This window comes from Chrysochloris asiatica, unplaced genomic scaffold, assembly GCF_000296735.1.
Source record: "Chrysochloris asiatica unplaced genomic scaffold, ChrAsi1.0 scaffold00072, whole genome shotgun sequence".
NCBI lineage: Eukaryota > Metazoa > Chordata > Mammalia > Afrosoricida > Chrysochloridae > Chrysochloris > Chrysochloris asiatica.
In genome coordinates this window covers 13,683,359-13,702,110 of record NW_006408590.1, presented here as the reverse complement: position 1 = coordinate 13,702,110, position 18,752 = coordinate 13,683,359, and the positions used below count along the sequence as shown (strand labels likewise).

Here is an 18,752-nt window from a genome sequence, read left to right as displayed (position 1 = left end):
ATGTTTACATTTCCTAGTTGTTTTCTCTATGGTGGTGGTGGTTATGTGCCATGGAGTTGGTTCTGATTCATAGTGACCTTGCACAGGGTTTCTGAGACTGTAAATCTTTACAGGAGCAGAAAGCCTCATCTTTCTCCCATGGAACTGCTGGTAGTTTTCAACAGCTGACCTTGAGGGTAGCAGCCCAATTCGTAACCACTACGCTACCTAGCAGAGCTCCTTTGTTTTCTCTTTATGATTACTTAAATTATATTTAAAGCTCCAGTAATAGAGATCACGCCTTGTGCTTTGTAAATATCATCACATCTACCTTAAAGTTAATAACAAACTGTAACAATTCAATAAGTGACACATCATCAATTCTCAGATGGTTGCTTTTCATTTTGCCCCACTCAACCCAGAAACCCAGTATCTCTCAGCACTGACACATGCACCAGGACCTCTGGACAGGTGCACGCAGCAACCTCCACATGTGAGCACTTCCTCTCTAAATGCTCCAGTGTGGTTTATATGCACAGTTGTTCTGCACCCTCAAGAAGGTGGGATGATATCTCCAGTTATTGTTGCAACACTCACAGCATCTAAAACAACACTCTCATCCAAATGGACCCTTCAATAGCTGTTGCCTTCTGTCCCATTTTCTACCTCCATCATTGCAACCAATCATGAGATGCAGCAACACCTGGAACCGAAGATCTCTGTAAAGAGAGACCTCGTCATGCCTGCTGGTCACTGACACATGACACTGCTGAAGGAATACAAAATGACACAAAGAATACAGCTGCATAGTTGATTCGGATTCTTCTTGAAAAAGAGCAAAACAGAAATAAATACAAAGATGTCTTAGTGAATCAGTTCTGGGGTCCCTCTAAGTCTGTGTTGGTGTTCTCATTCTTTTTCTGAGAGAGCTGTTTAATGGTGTTTATTTCTGCAGAAGTGAACTTAGGGGTTAGCGTCACATTGTCATAATCAAATTCTTCATCAAGTGAGAAGGGCTGAACTTCATCTCCCAGACACTGTAAGAGGTAAGAAAGGAGGAAAAAGCACACACAATCATTTCAGTGAAGATACAATCGAAAACATAAACTCCCCATAAATAATGAATTAAGCTGTTTTTAGACTTCAGCACTCTCAGCTGATTAAGCTGTTTTTAAGTAAAAGAATAAATTCAATTATTCAATTTGACCTAATTGAAGCCTCTTAATATACCCCATTTGTATCATGCTGCATCTGAATGAATATAATTAACTAATTTTGCTCAAGGCAAGAATCAGAAAGTTTTCCATGCACACCATTCGTTACAGTTTTCCCCCTTGCAGTGTCAGGGCTAGAGACATATCGAGAAACCAAGGGCTATATGGAGTAAAATATAAAAAGATTTGAGACTTCCATCCATTTAAAATACATTTGATCACATACTTTCTTTCACCAATGAAAATTTTCAAAGATAAAAATACTCTGCACTTCATATATGCCTTCAGATAATACCTGTAAGTCTTAGGCCATAAAGATAGGAATTAAAACACATGCAGCTGTTGTTAAGTGTCGTTGAGTCAGTTCTCACCCACTGAGACCCTATAGGACTTCTGAGGAGCAGCTGGTGAGCTTGAACCACCAACCTTGCGGTTCAAATCGACTTTGCAGTCCAGCGCAAATTAACCCACAGTCCCACACCAGGACTCCTTAAAACACATAGTATCACCTTAAATTTAAAAGCCCAGGATCTGTTTTTTCATACCAAGAACTGAATAAATATTATAGAGCTTATCTACAAGTCAGAGCAACAGGAAAAATGCAATAATATTATATTTATTCATAAGCCATGATTTTTAAAGATCTCCTAAAAGAAGGCAGGTAAAAAAGCATATTTTCTAACAAACAAAAAGTGAAAGCCTTTAATCTTATTGTATCACCCCCTAAAAAGCCTCTCCAAAAGCAAATGGTGTGTGATAGAATGAAATCGTCCAGCACCTCTGAAGTAGCTCTATAATACATATGGTGATGCTGAAATAATTGAAAACTATAGTTTATGCAAGAATGAAAAAAATGACCTGAAGTTATAATCAGCTTTAAATAGTCTCGCATGGAAGATGATCTCATTGCGTGGCTTTTGCAAGGTTCATGAAAATGAAGCACACAGCTCAGACACAATGTGCTGGTACTAAAAATGAAAAAGAAATCACAGAAAATACATATGCCCCTCAACTTGGCTATGGATCTGAGTCTCAGTGCTTTGGCAGACATGGAATGGTTGCTCTTCCATAATATAATGTGATCACCTTCCTTCATGTGATCTGATATGATCAGCCAATCAGTTAAAAAGGGTGTCTCCTTGGGGGTGTTGCCTGCCTCCAGAACACAAATGAATGTTCTGACAAAACTCAATCTCTCAACCCTGCTGCGCTCCTCCTGCCCCCCTGGGATGCCAGCCTGCAAACCGCTCCAGTAGACAACCTGCAGTTCTGTGAGCCAAGTGTCGCTTCCAGACTGCCACCTGACCTAGATTCCGGGCTTGCCCACCCCACAACTGGGGAGCATGGTGGCTCAGTAAGATAAGCACTGGACTGCGAACCACAAGGTCAGCAGTTTGAGCCCACTAATTGCTCCACAGGAAAAGGATGAGGTTCTCTGCTCCCTCAAAGATTTACAGCCTTGGAAACCCTATACAGGGTCGTGATGAGTTGGAACTGACTCGATGCCACTAAACAACAGCCTTACAATTGCCTGAACCATTTCCTTGAAGTAAATCTCCTACAGAGAGACAGACAGAAAGACAGATAGCTACAGCTACATTATGACATCATCTGTTCAGCAAGTTATGCCCTGTGGTTCAGCATGTAGTGCTACAACACCCAGTCATCTCACAGCTTCTCTGAATAAAATCATCAAGAAACAAATTTCAGAGACTCAATCATTTCCTCTATTATAAAGATCTCAAGTACTTTCCTGACAATGAAAATGAGGGCACTGTCATTGCAAACCCACCATGTATCAGACACAGGGTTAGGAACCATTCAGACATTAGTGCTAATCTTCAAACAACCCAGTATGCACCCAGTGGGTCATACGCTCCATTTTACAAAGCTCTGAAAGGCTAAGTAACTTGTCTGAGGCTACAAAGTTAGTCAAATAACAACACTGAATCCAGGATTATCTGATTCAGATAGTTTCACCTTCTCAACAAAAATACCAGCAAAAATCAACATTGAAATTTTGACAAAGCTAAGTCAAAAATCTTTGGGAGAAAAAACCTTTTTCTGAAGAAGATGAGCAAGTCCTCTGGCCCATCATTAAATTGGACTTGAGGCTCTTTCAAAGAGCGTCTGTATGCAGGAAGCACATCAGTGTGGAGAGGACTGATCTATACATTTTGATCACTTTGTGAAATGACATTCATCATCATCACAGCCAAAGTGACAATGGGACAATACTGGAAAGATAGGAGCAAATGAAAAAAAAACACAACAAAACAAAACATGAGACAGTATGTTCATCTCTTGAACATAAAATCCAACTTGGTGTCTCCAAGACAAGCCTGAACCAGTTTTCGCTGCTCCTGGAAGGGTCTGAGAAGGAGCCCCATCCCTACTATTGGTACCAAGCTGAAGCTAGGCTTGTTGCCCTTTTATGCCTGGGTAACCTAAAAGGTTGGCGGTTCAAGTCCACACAGGTGTGGCCTTAGAAGAAAGATCTTTCAATCTACTTCCGAAAACTCTGCCGTTGGAAACTTCCCGGAGCACAGTTCTACTCCAGTGCTCACAGGCTTGCCGTGGGTCACAATCAACTCCACAACCACTGGTTTGGAGCCCATATGTCTACTGAGCTTCATGTGGGCCCACTCCACTAGGACTTCGTTGTCCTTAAAAGCTGCCTAGACCTTACCAGTCACGCTCACCAGATGGAGTAACTTTTGCCTCCCCCACCTCCCAATGAGGCTGGAATGCAACTTAAAAACTAGACAAATCGCTGTGCTGTGCTAAAGATCCAATACCATAGTAGGTCCCACACTCCCTCCATACCACAGACAAGCCCCACATACCTTCCTTCTTCCCCTTCATAGTCAATCAATACATGTTGTTGTTTACTATGTATTAGATACTGGGTATGTGCTTTTCAGATGGAGGAAATAAGATACATAATTTCACACGTGTGGATTTGTAAACAGCTCAGGGCTGTTAGACTTAAAGTGTAAGAAGGTGGAGAAGAGCAAGAGATGAAGTTGGTGCCAGATCAAATTGGACCTTTTATATCATTTATACCGGAGACAATGGAAAGCTACTGAAGAGTTTTTGAAATTGTTAAATTCAGTGGGTACTCTTCAGTCTTTATTTTAATGACTCTCTTGGCTGTGTTTGATGTCTTTGATCACTCTTCCTCCTCTGACACTGGCTTCCAATTGGCTCTTTTCCTTTGGTTCTTGGTGTATTTTTCTGTTTGCTTTACCCTACTTCTTTTGGAGTTACTTCCTTTATCCACTTTCTGAGTTGGAGCTTCTTAGGGCCATCTATGCACTTCATATAAAGTGCTTCATTGATTCTGATTATTACTAAGCACCTACAGGCACCATCTGAAGCGCTGGAGACATCCCCAGTTGCTGCTGACAAGTCTATTCTGACTCATGGTGACCCCATGTGTGTCATAGCAGAACTATTGTGTCCCACGAGGTCTTCAATGGCTGAGTTTTCAGAAGTAGAACACCAAGCCTTTCTTCTCAGATGGACTAGACCCTCCAACCTTCCAGCTAGCAGCCATTTGTACAACTCAGGGACTCAGCTAGGTACCAAACAAATAGATGCCCTGCTGTCTTAAGAGGTTAGATCTAGATGGAGCACATTGATGATTAAAAAGAAAGCATGAGACAATATGTTCATCCTTGAACATAAACTTGAAGGGGATGAGACTGGAGTTAGGAGAGCAATTTGTAGACTGGTGAAGCAGCCCAGACAAGAAAAAATGAGAACAAAATACTGGTAGCAGAGATTTCAAAACAATTTGGAGGGTAAGTTGGCAGCACTCCATGACTGGCTGGAAATGGTAAGGGAAAGGGGGAGGATGTAGAAGCAAATGCAGGGGAAGGTAAGTTCTGTTTTTAACGTGCTGAATTTATGGTAGCTGGGTGATTCCAGGTGGAGACAGCCAACAGGCAAATGAATACACATGCTTGAGGCTCACCAAATGATATGAAGCTAGAGACACAGATTTGGTGACCTAAGTGGAAATGCTAATAATTTGAAGGTGAAAAAGGAGTTAAGTATGTAGGTTGGGAAGAACCATGTGCTAATCATGGAACGCTAAGAAGCTCCAACTCAGAAGATGGATGAAGGAAGTAACTCCATAAGAAGTAGGGTAAAGCAAACAGAAAAACACACCAAGAACCAAAGGAAAAGAGCCAATTGGAAGCCAGTGTCAGAGGAGGAAGAGGGATCAAAGACATCAAACACAGCCAAGAGAGTCATTAAAATAAAGACTGAAGAGTACCCACTGGATTTCATAATTATCATGTAACTGGCACCCTTATTTGAAATAGTCAAGTGATTGGAGCCAAGGACATTTTGTTGTCTACTGAATGGGGAATGAAGGAGAAGGAAGCACAGAGAAGGAAGGTAACACAGAGCCTAAGGCTTTATGAAGTCTGGATGATAAGAGGAGAGAAAATAGATAGTAGCCACAGAGGGGGTCAAAGGTTGGGTTTTCTCCTGTTGGGTTTTTTTGTTTTGTTTTTTTCATTTTGTTCATGACGGGGGAGACTTGAACGTGTTTACATGTTGAGGGGAGTGAAGCAGCAAAGAGACAAAGAAAAAAAAGATGCCTACCAAATTGCTCTGGTAGCGTAGTGGTTACGAATCGGGCTGCGAACCTTAAGGTCAGTGGTTCGAAACTACCAGCCACTCCGCGGGAGAAAGATGAGGCTTTCTGCTCCCGTAAAGATTTACACCCTCGGAAACCCTGTACAGGGTCGCTATGGGTCGGAACCGACTCGAAGGCACTTAACAACAACAACAACAACCAAATTACTATATGAGAAATCCAGTCCCAGTAAGTAGCGGGCTGATTTGTCCATTCAGTAAATACTTATTGTATTACTACTATGTACGAGGCATAATACGAGGAGGCTTCAAAAAGATCATGACACAACGGAATTCTGGACTGCATGAATTTTTTGGAGACCCCCTATGTCTCATATGCCTGGTATTGTGCTTAGCATTAGTTCTGACTTTATTGCATTTTAGTAAGTAAGCTTATGAAGACACACATGAATGAATCTCAAGTTGTCCAGAACATGGGACATGCATGTCATTCAAAGTGATATGACTGGTAAAGTCCAATTTAGAAAATATCACTGTGGTTTCTCCCAATGACAAAGGAAGAGCGAGTGAGACTCCTGTTGGTCTTAAATAGAAAGTGGTTACGACAAAATATGGTCACCCTGCCTGACTGGAGAAAGGGAGTATAATAAATCAAAGGGGATGTTAAAATGATTAACAACTATTTTCCTTAAAAGAATATGCTAATATTACACATCCTGTTGTTACAGGCCAATACAGACAGGCTGCATCTCTATGTAGTTCAGCTCTTGACAGTTGTGGCAAGTTTAGGGAATTCTCTTATTTCAAGTTAGGTTCATCTTAGGTTTTTAAGCTACCCATTAGATTACAAACTAAAATTCTGATTTATTTCAAAGAGAAGAATTTGTGCGATGGAACACAAATCCCCTGCTACTAAACAAAAAGCAACTGTGAATTAAGTTATTAACTTGTTATTTTTGCCTAAGGAACTGAGAAAAATATGTGGATTTCAGGTGTCTAATATCAAATCTAATTGAAATCTTTTTGTAGTCTCTTAGGGAATAGAGTTTGTACACTATTACAAAACTGCTAGTGTCCTTAAAATTGCTCATGTGACTTATTCTAGCAGAGAGACTGTTGAAGGAGAAATTATTTTTATTCATAATGCCACACTGGCAAATTAAAGAAAACACAGCTTAATGCTCAATTCAATAAGAGCAGCATTCAGCCGCAGGCTCTCTTACAAAGTAATATGGTAAATAAACCGTCTTTATAGGTAAAAGTTTTTAGAGTCTATTATGATTGCAAGAACAAGAGATCACCTCTTAAAATATCAAAAAACAAAAACAAAAAAACATCTTCTTAATTGGGAACGTTTTTCTATGAAGTTGTTCAAAACATAGAGTAACCAAAGCAAGAAGTTATTCACAAATATAAAGTAAAAAGTTCTTTGGAAATGTATGACTCTAAAGGAAACATACACATACATAAAGACAATGATCAAATTAGATAAAAAACTAAATTGGTCCAATTGATATAAAGTTGATCCATCCTCAATGGACAATTAAGAGAGAGCCAGGGCATCCAGGATAGATTTGCATCTTTGGAGACTGAAGTCACAAGGAAGCAACTACCATTTCTAGCCCAGAAAGAGCCCTTTGGATAAACGTTTACAGGACACATGGCTGGAGGCTGATTATATTCTTTGACTGGAATTGGGTGGTGCTTTAAAATAATACTATTAAGCTAAGGAGGAGTTGGTACAGTATTGTGACTGTAAACAGTTCTGAAAACAATGATTAGCAATTAAAAACCCCAACTATTTTGCTAGGGATATAAAATATATATATACATATATATTTACCCATCTCTGATTTGTGGGTTCGCTCACTCAAACATCGTTCATATAATTTTGATTTCAACCTTGTAAAAATATTCACATTTTTTAAAAGGAATTTATATTCCTTTTAAAGATATAATCATACATACAAGGGCTTCAACTTACAGGCAATTTGAAAATTTCCAGGAATCATTCTGCTTTTGTTAACCCATCAATTAAAGTCATTTTATAGAAGTGCAGACATACTGCCTTGGGCAAATCTGCTGCAAGAGACCTCTTTAAAGTGTTAAAAGCAAAGATGTCACTTGAGGCCCAGGTGTACCCAACTCAAGCCATGGATCCTAACCTGCCCCATATGGTGCGAAGCATGATGAATCTAGGGTAGAATGCAGCTTTGTAAAAGTTAGGTAAAAACAAATGCACGCAGGCTTCCGTTTTATAGAAAAGACAATTAATTACGTGAGTCATGTTCTCAAGTAAGGACAAAAATCTTTCCAAAGATTTTTGAATAATGAATAAGAAACACTGAAGGCTGGTGAAATATGGTGTTGACAAAGAATACTGATGATTACATGGACTGCCAGAAGAGCACACAAATCTGTCTTGGAAAAAGTATAGCCAGAATGCTCCTTAGAAGTGAGGCTGGAAAAACTTCATCTCATGTGCTTTAGCTAGAGTAACAGGAGGAACCAGTCCCTGGAGAAGGACATCATGCTTGGTAAAGTGGAGGCTCTATGAAAAGGAAGCTCCTCCAGGAGATGAACTGGCAAAGTGGTGGCAGGAATGAGTCCAAATATAGCAACGACTGTAAGGGTGCCGCAGGTCCCAGCAGTGTTTCGTCCTGTTAGTCAGAACCAACCGGACAGCACCTAACAACAACATCATAGTAATCATCACCATTCAATGACAGACAATAAATAAGCTGGGTCCTGCTAAAAGTAACTTTGCACTTTTAGCTTCTTACTACTCAGAGAAAGCAATTTATAATCCAAAAAGCACAAAGAAAAGTGGCTATGCCTACTGGTTTCTGTAGTCACCAATGTGCATGTAGAAAAGTTGCAAAATGATGGCCAAAGATGACTTTTAAGTTGAGCATCTGGGAGGGCAGCGGTGTAGCAGGGACACCATCTTCTCCTGCTTTTGAAACCCATGTCTAGATGGCAGACGCCTTGGTGGCTAGATATGAACATATGACTATGTTGGTATAGCGCCAATGAAACATGAGCTAAATGAAGGGTCCTGAGTCCTCAGTCCTAGGGGAGTATGCTGTCCCCATGTCCTTAGCCCCTTTCACTTCAGATTGACACTGACCTGGCTTGGAATATCAGATGAGGACAGCACCCTCAGGAGCAGTGGACACCCACAGAGAAGGGGCAGGGCTGCCAGGTCCCAGGAAAACATTCTCCTCAGACTGTTACCCAAGAGAACTACACCTCTGTCTCCCTGCAGCCACTGAAGTATTACTGGGATTCCCTGTTACAGAATAGTTAAGGTAAGGTAAGCTGGCCATACCCTAACTAATACAAAAGGTTCATAGGACCTGATGATCAACCATGTGAAGAAAAAAGGGGCCAGTGCAGACTGCAAGAGGTGAGAAAAGTGCCCACCCTGTCTATTGCTTTGTCCCAGGTAGCGTTGTCAGGCTGTGTAGCCTACCATAAAACAAATGATTCCTCATAAAAGCATACTTGCTCTATATGTGTAAACAGGAAGATACATGCTACTGATGGATGGCGGTAAGAGGCTCCAACTAAGCAACTTGAATTCTAAGTTTCCCAATTCCGAAAAAAAGATAAAAGCACATGGGCCAGGTACCATTTCTCAGAAAGGACAAGTTACAAGTTTGTGAATCAAGTTTGTGCAGTACCTCTTCCATTGGTTTGCCAGCTCCACTTGTGGTGGTCCTCGGCATGACTTCAGGGGTAAGAAGCTGGCCCGCTGAAGGCATGCAAGAAGGAGCATCATCGCGCATGTCCTGTTCCACTTCTCCAGGAAGGAGCAGCAGCAAATCTGTTGGATACAAAATACTTCATTTGATCTTTTCACCAAGCTCACAAATTGATCATAATCATCTAAAACTCTGCAATGGTTTAAAAAAAAAAAGAAAAGAAAAAGAAACACAGGCCCATTTCATAGTGCCTGTCTAGGTGGAACAAACATAGCTACTAACTGAAAGGTTGGTGGTTCAAACCCACTTGGACGTAGCTCAGAAGAAAACCTGGTGATCTGCTTCCAAAACGTCACAGCCATGAAAACTCTATGGAGCAGTCCTTCTTTGACTCACATGGGATCACCATGAGTCAGAACCAGCTTTCCAAAAATCTTTGGAGAGATTTTTGTGCTTACTTGAGAACATGACTCACGTAATTTTCTTTTCTGTAAAATAGAAGCCTGGGTGCATTTATTTTTACCTAACTATTACAAAGTTGCATTCTACCCAAGAGGTCTGGCAGAAATACTGCTTGCAGGACTAGATTCATCATACCTCTCACCTTCCACTCAATTCCTACTTCTGTAAGAAAATAAAGCAAAAAGATGCTACTTTTGCCTCATTTTCTCATATTTTCCTGAGGGGTGAAGAGAAAGAAAAGAGAGTGATAATTTCATACTGTAACAATATGGCCATATTTCATATGTTGTTGTTAAATGCCATCGAGTCGGTTCCGACCCATAGCAACCCTGTATAGGATTTCCGAGGAGCAGCTAGTGAGCTTGACCACCGATCTTGCAGTTCAAATGGCTTTGCAGTCTGGCACATTAACTCACAGTGCCACACGAGGACTCCAATATTTCATATATATACATACTAAAAAACAATGATGCCAGAGGGAAAGTAGCTTTCAGCAGAGAAAAAATATACTCCGTCATAATCAGAATGCATGGTCTGATCTGCAACCGTTGCAAACAACAACAACAACACGTTCCAGCTTGTTTAGCACAATCATAAGCATTCAATAAGCAATCTGGGTTTCCAGGTTGATCCATTTATTATAAGTGAATATGCTTCCTTAGTTTTGCATGTGTGATAGATAAAGATGTATCACAGCCAACTAGTGATCTCCCAGAGCTTTCCTCAAAAGTGGACCAAGCAAGAAGATAGAAGCACAACAGGCTTTCCCCTTCATCTAAGTTTTCACAGGACCAGAAGGGCTTGCTGGAGCTAGCCAATAACTTGCAGTTGGCTCAGGATGCTGCAGCCTGCTACTCAATGATGATCCTAATTAAGCCACTAATTAAGTTCTCAGTAGAAGTGATTAATTAGCAACAGGCATGCCATGGCTGTTGCCAATGGCAGCAATATAAGGAGATAACTGAGCAGGTATTGGTATTCAAAAACTGAAACTTATTTGAAATGCATCTCTCACAGCACTGCAAATATCACCTTCACAAGCAACAACATAATTACAGAATTCTTAGACTCTAGCAAGAGAACAAAGTCAGACAGCTTAGAAACCAGGAATCTGAATGGGGTGGATAGCAAAGAAGGGAGTTCTACTACTATTAGTTATTGAAATCTTAGAATATGATCTAATTAATCGGCAGAAATAAAAACAATAATAGCCAACACATTAGTACCCAACACCATATGTGCATCAACTCAGCCACTCCTCCCCACAGCTCTCTGGGTTCCCATTAAGGAGGTAACCAGCTCTAAGCACACAGGAAGCAGCCTGACTCAAAAGCCCACAACTACAAACAATGTGGCGGAGCCCATGCTCTTAGCCCACAATGTCACATTAAGAACCTTTGCTTTTAGATAAGCATTTTAATTACATATTTTGTTTATATCTATTACATTACACATCCAAATTCAGGACTCAGAAATGTCCCTCCTCTAGCACACTGGCATGGTTATTCAGTGTTCAATACCCTTGTAAAGCATGCTGTATCCAGAGAGGTCATATTTGCTGATCCACTGTGGTTAGGGGAAAGGTTGGTTGTCTATTGCACCAACTTGAGAGTTTCAGGCAGAACTCCCTTACCGAGTTCCCTGGTGGAACTGCCTACACCCGGCCTAGGGTCAGGTCTCTCTGTCAAAACCAGTACCGAAGAGACCCATTGGCCGCCAGTATAAACATCAATTCAAATGTGAAACCCAAACTGATTCTGCCCTCAGGACTATTGAAAACCATCACGGACAGTAAGGAGGACAGCTGTATACCTCCTGCACAGAAACTCTTCACCTCTCTAATCTATTTGCTTGCAAAAGAAGTAGAAAATTTAACCAAAATTGTTTCCTTCATACAATGTCCATTGCCATAGAAACAATTTTTTCAAAAAATTAGACATGATATTCTCCACATTTAAAATTCTTGTTATTGGTTTCTTCACTGTACAAGCCAACGGCACCAGTGCCAGCCACAGCCCCTTATACATAGTAAATTCTCAACAAACATGAAGAGGAAATGTATTTTCTGCATCTCAACTTTTAAACTGAACAGCAAGTATCAAGAATCCACCTGACCATCTGAGACTTTGGATGATGTGAAATAAGTACAGTCCTTGCCTTCAAGAACTAAACACTGTCACAGAGACAAGACTTGTGCATAACTCAAGGAAATAACCAAGAACAAAACTGAATGACTTCTACCTCTAAAGTCGACAAAAACATGTTAAAGGCTGAAATTTATATGGATAAGAAAAGTATGATAATTGAAGATTCTTGGAATCAGTTAGTCCAATGGACTAATGGAGGACATGAACATCAGTCTCCATGGCTCTGAAACCCGAAAAACTACCAACTGTTCTGAAAGAAATAGGAATCACACTTGAAGGCCCTGGATAGAGTAGAAGATATGGAACAAAACTCATTTTTTTAATGGGCTTACTGAAATTGTGGCCTTTGGTCACCCTTCAGGTCTGGAACTGAACAGTCATGGCTCCGTTTTTACCCAAGTGCTAGGTTAGGTGTATAGTCAAAGACTTCATTTTGCTTGGATCCACAATTAACACTCATGGAAGCAGCAGTCAAGAAATCAGAAAACATAATGCATTAGGCATATCTGCTGCACAAGACCTTTTTAAAGAGTTCAAGAGCAAAGATGTGAGTCTGAAGACTAAAGAAACAACTAACCCAAGCCATGGTATTTTCAATCACCTCATACACATGTGAAAGTTGGACAATGAATAAGGAGGACCATAGAAGCATCTGAATTATGGTACTGGAGAAGAATATTAAAAGTACCATAGACTGCCAGGGAACAAACAAATCTGTGTTGGGAGAAGTGCAGCCAGAATGCTAAAACTTTGTCTGTCATACTTCAGACATTTTATCAGGAGAGACCAATCCCTGACAAAGGACATCATGCTTACTATAGTGGAGTGTTGGCAAAAAGAAGGCAAACCCCCGATGAGGTGGACTGACACAATGGCGGCAGCAATGGGCTCAAATATAACAGCTGTAAAAATGGCTCAGTACCGGGCAGTGTTTCATTCTGTTATGCATAAGGTTGCTATGAGACAGAACCGACTCAATGGCACCTAACAATAATCACAACAACATGGTCTGCTGTGTCAGGAATGAGAAGCTGAAGAAGAATGGCATTACATTCATCTTCAAAAAGAACATTTCAAGATCTATCGTGAAGTACAACACTGTCTATGATATGATAGATCATGCATAAAACTGCCTAAAGTTGCTTATCCCTTTCATGACCCACGGGACCTACAGCATTCACCTTCCTTTCGCTCCACTGGGGTTTACTGGGCACCTGTTTCCTCAGGGACAGTACATGCAGCTGTCAGGAGGGGATCCACATAACTGTTTGAAGCGAAAGAAACTTGCATGTACCACAAATTACTGTTTTTACAGTGTATTTATGAAGTGATACATCCTGAAAGTGTGACTTTACAAAACTGTTGTCTCTTTTGGCTTTTAACTGATAGATAAGCTTTGTAAGTTTATTTTTGGGATTCTGTACATTATTTGGAAGTTGCCTTTCTTGCACCAATCCCACATTCATATGACTACTGCATTTTCAGGCTCCCTAAATTGGCGTGGCACTGGACTGTGAGCCACAAGGTCAGCAGTTCAAACTCACCAGCTGTTCCTATGAGTCAAAACCTATGAGTCAGAACTGACTCCACAGCACTTAACAACAACAAAATTGCATGCACCTGTCAAGGGACCCAGACGGTGATGCAGATTCCAGAGAGACATATAGATCCCATATACTGTTTCCGTACAGTCCAAATTAACAAGTGTGCCCCATATAATCCTACTCCAGAGTGGAAAGGGCCAGATTTGTCACACATAATCTTATTACCCCCTCAGAGTCTAGAGGGAGTTATGAGTCCCAAGTAACATGTATCAAAATCCACACTTCGTATCCAAATTTCCCAAATGCTCCTTGCTTCAGCATGCCTTCTATGTATGGAAATACATGGTGGTGGTGATGGTTGCGTGCTGTGGAGTCGGTTCGAACTCATAGCAACCTGATATAGGGTTTCTCAGGCTGTAATCTTTATGGGAGCAGAAAGCCTCATCTTTCTCCCGGTGAACAGCTGGTAGTTTCGAACTGCTGACCTTGAAGTTAGCAGCACGACTCATAACCACTAATCTACCAGAGCTCCTTAAAACACATGGCACCCATAGGTGGAATCCTGAACCCCAACCAGAATCTTCTGAGGTGGGAAATTTCCACTTGAAAGGGCAGGCAGACCAGCCTGGAACAGCTAGAAGAACAGAAGATACTTCTTGAAAGAAAGACCAACAGGAAAAATACAAAACAATAATGGCAGCCTGACTGACTACTATAAGAATAAGCAAGGTGTTATCCCAGGAGCCATCAGGGCAAGTGGTCGGGTCCCCTCAGAACAAACCCCTCTTGCAAGACTAAGACTCAATGGGAATACACAAGCAGATATGTGCTCTGACTGGTGACCATGTTGGTCACCAATACAGGGAAGTGAGGGAGAAACAACAATGAAGCTATGAGCTAAGTCCAACAATGTTCAATAGACTCCTGTGAACCCGGGTGGAGATCTGCAATACCTGGAGACTCCTGGGCCCAGAGTCAGTGACATAGCCACAGAGGGCTGGAGTGGACAGTGACACATCCAGCTGATAATAAGAAAAGGCATATGCACAAGAACACCCACACTTGCAGATAATACCCACTTGACCTGGTTTCAATGGCTGGATGATCAGAACTCAACTAGAAGAAGGAAAAAGAGGGGGGAAAAGAGCAATCTGATACAATTTGATGAACTTGACCTATACCTATGGATGCAGTAGTTCAAAAGAGGGTACAAATCTTTACAGCTAGGATCATTCCCACTCTCTTGGTACATAGGATAGACAGGGATGGGCAACTTGGATATTGGCTACCCAAAATGTGGGGGCTACAAAGGCAAGAAGTGACTGGCTTACAAGCTTTCAAGCGAGATCCTAGATCTAGAGGGCACAGAGGAAGGTAGAATCTCTACTGAGTAGTATCTAATCTGTCTGGGTGGGGCTGATGAAAGGAGATGGGGATAGGACTCTTGTGGTAAAATAGTGAATAATTGCTATCAGGACTGACTGTGAAGGTTGGAAATGTAAAGGTAGATGTTTTGTAGCAAAAGGAGGGGAGTGGTTGACTTTGCAGTCCAGGAGCAGAGGTCCCTGGGACCATCAAGGAAGTAGAGCGGAATGCGGGACCCTACCCAGAGAAACACGCCAGAGATGGAGGCAGACACGATGACATGGAGAGATGGAGCAGCAGGGGAGTCTAGACCCAGAGAAGGAGAGAGTCTGGGTGCTGATGACAGAAGGGCAGGTTTGTGGGGTATACCTTTTGGTTGTTTGATGATACATGTAGAGGTCTGTAACCATGGCAATGAAATGATATACAATAGGATGAATGTAAAGCTAATGTTCTCCCATGGAAACTATCACATAATTTACAATAAAACATTTAAAAAAACAACAGGGTACTAACAACAAATTCAAAGCAGAAAATAACTTGGTTATGAAAGGGTTAAAGCTAAATCTAAGAAGAAAGGGGAGGAAGAGGCAGCTAATCACCTCCATTTGTATGCACTTAGCCATTAGTAGATGTGGTGAGTACTGAAGACCTTGAAAATGAAATCCACCTGAGGCTGCCAATGGTTGCGCAGGAAAGAGCACCCATTCTCACCCTAGACAGTCATTCACAGCATAAGCACACTCACCAGCCAATCAGCCAATGGCATGTGCATTTATTTAGCCAGCGAGCAGGCTGAGGCAACTGAGAGGAAGAGAATAAAAATGGTAAGTAATACCATCCCAAATAATAATTCTGCTGGATAACAGCTCAGGTTAGCTAGTCAGGGCACGACAGTCACTTAAATGCTCAGTTCCATTAAGTTCAGGATAACTGGCCCTATCTAAAGGACTCCTGGCATGGTGCTGTAGAATCAGCACTGGACTGTGAACCCCAAGGTCAGTAGTTCAAACCCACCAGCTGCTCCTCGGAAACCCTATACAGGGTCACTATGAGTAGGAACTGACTCAACAGCACTAACACCACCTCTCTCTCAGACTCAAAGGAGATAAAAATGTGGCTAGCTTGATGTCAAATAATCAGAAGACACCAAACTTTGGGGCACTAAAATGCCACATCTGCTTAATACCACTGCACAAAGTTGTCTCCTCTGAAAAAAAATTTTTTTTTAAATCCTTCACTCTCCACCTGAGCTTCCAAGAAAGATAAACCAAATATTGAGACGGAATCGTGCTCCTGAATCTTGGAAACTATTTATGAAAAGGAGTAAGGTGAACAAATAAAGTTGAAGGCATAAAAACAATATGCAACCCACTTCCTTGTTGCCCAAGGCAAATCTGTTGCTTAAACAATAACAACATAATCGAATCAGTAAGCCTCCCAGCTGCCAGAATTATACAAGCAACTTGCCTATTTAAAATGCCACATTTCCCATCTGATATAAATATTGGCCTTCTGCTCACATTCCTGAAGTGCAATACAAATTAAGTCCAAACCAAAATTCACCTTGGCACAGACGATTTCATTATTTTCTTTTCAAGTGACCCAGGCTGTGCATTATGAAAACGGTGAAGTTCTGGTGGTCTTTTCGGTAATTGGAATACATCACTGAGGCCTGGCAGCTTTTCAGCCTGGGTTTTTCACATTATTGTACATGTGGGCAGGTCTTGACTAACCAATTATACACAAACGCAAGACTGTTATCTGATTTCCAGAAAAATCACACTAGTGACACTTCTTACTCAATTTTTTAAAATAAAGAAATGGAGCTAGTCATGTATTTATAGAAAACAATGTGAAAATAATGGAAAATGTTTTTAAAAAAGGCTAAAGACTGATATAACAAGAATCAGATAAAATTTTGGTAAGAGCTTATCCACGCAATTCATTGGAGATGTCAGTTTATATTGGTATCAGCCCTCATTACAGGCAGGAGGCAGAAGATTCAAACCATCACAATCCAACACATGCACTTTTGAGTCCTTTGAGAAGATTAATGTTACAATACAAATGAACTACATGCAAACTAGAACCATTTGTCTCCAAGCACCACTCGGAGACCTACGGTATCAGAATCACCTGGGATCCTGGTTAAAAAGCCGATTCCTACAAAGCACCCAAGACTACCTCAATTAGATTCTCTCTAGAGAAACAGGACTCAGGAATCAGATTTTCTTTTGTTTTAACATCTTATTGAGCATTGAGTAGGTTTATAGAGCAGAGCATGAGTTTTAAGTTCAACAAATCATATACTTTACTTCATTTCAATGACTGGAATCCCCTCCATGTAACATCAGTTATCATACTTCTTCATGATTCATATTTTTATTCAACCTTCTTTTCCAGCCTTTCAGAATTTTGTCCCTAGGTAAATGGTGTCCTTTCGATTTTGAATGGCTGAACCTTCTATGGTGTGCAAACCTTACTACTGTTGTTGTCCCCCCTATATATCTACCTACTTGTTGTATTAGGTCCACCAAGTTGGTACTGACTCATAGTGACCCTATTCAGAACAGAACAAAACACTGCCCGGACCTGTGCCAACATCACAATCATTGTTCTGCCTGAGCCCATTGCTGCTGCCACAGTGCCAATCCATCTCATTGGGGGGTGGGGGGGGTGTGGAGGGGGTCTTTCTCTTTTTTCTCCGAAACTCCACTTTACTAAACATGATATCCTTCTCCAAGAACTGGTCCATCCTGATAATATGTCCAATGTATGAGAGACGAGTGTGTCCATCCTGGCTTCCAAGGAACATTCTGCTTGTACTTCTTCCAACACAGATTGGTTTGTTCTTTTGGCAGTCTACGGTACTTTTAATATTCTCCTCCAACACTAAACTCAAATGTATCATTTCTTCTATAGTCTTCCGTATTCATTGTCAAACTTTCACATGCATATGAGGTCATTGAAAACACCACAGCTTGGGTCAGGTGCACCTTAGTCCTCAAACTGACATCTTTGCTCTTCAACACTTAACGAGGTCTTGAGCAGCAGATTTGCCTGGTGCAATATACTGTTTGATTTCTTGACTGCTGCTTCCATGATTGTTGATGGTTAATCAGAGCAAAAGAAAGTCTTTGACAACTTCAATCTTTTCTCCATTTATATGATGTTTATTGGTCCAAAGGTGAGGATTTTTGTTTTCTTTGTATTGAGGTGCAAGCCATACAGAAGGTTGTGGTCTTTGATCTTCATCAGTAACTATTTTAAGACCTCTTCACTTTCAGCAAGCAAGGTTTTATCATTTGCATATCTCAGGTTGTTAATGAGTCTTCCTACAATCATGATATCACAGTTTTCTTCATATAATTCAGCTTCTTGGTTTATTTGCTCAGCATACAGATTGAATAAGTATGGTGAAAGAATACAACCCTGGCACACACCTTTCCTAATTTTAAACCATTCTGTGTTCCCTTTAAACCATTCAGTGTTCCCTTGGTCTGTTTGAACAACTACCTCTTGGTCTATGTACAGGTTCCTCATGAGCACAATTAAGTGTTCCAGAATACTCATTCTCCACAATGTTGTCCATAGCTTGTCATGATCCACATGACAGGTAGTATCTACCTACTACTTGGCTGGAATTTGTGCTACAAGGGTGGCACCAGAAGGGTGACCAAGGGTCAGAATCTGGAATTTGCATTTCTAACAAGCACC

At 41.0% G+C, this 18,752-nt stretch overlaps 1 protein-coding gene across 1 annotated transcript in view; it reads right to left on the bottom strand.

Moving 5' to 3' along the window:
• Positions 1-851: 851 nt before the first annotated feature.
• The window catches only part of LOC102841736 (chromosome unknown open reading frame, human C11orf74), a 50,566-nt gene continuing 32,665 nt past the window's right edge, over positions 852-18,752 (bottom strand). Inside the window, exons 6-7 of the mRNA XM_006864915.1 lie at positions 9,494-9,636; positions 852-1,016 (exon numbers count right to left, since the gene is read on the bottom strand). Coding sequence (XP_006864977.1) covers positions 852-1,016; positions 9,494-9,636 — 308 coding nt within the window. The remainder of the gene's footprint in view (positions 1,017-9,493; positions 9,637-18,752) is intronic.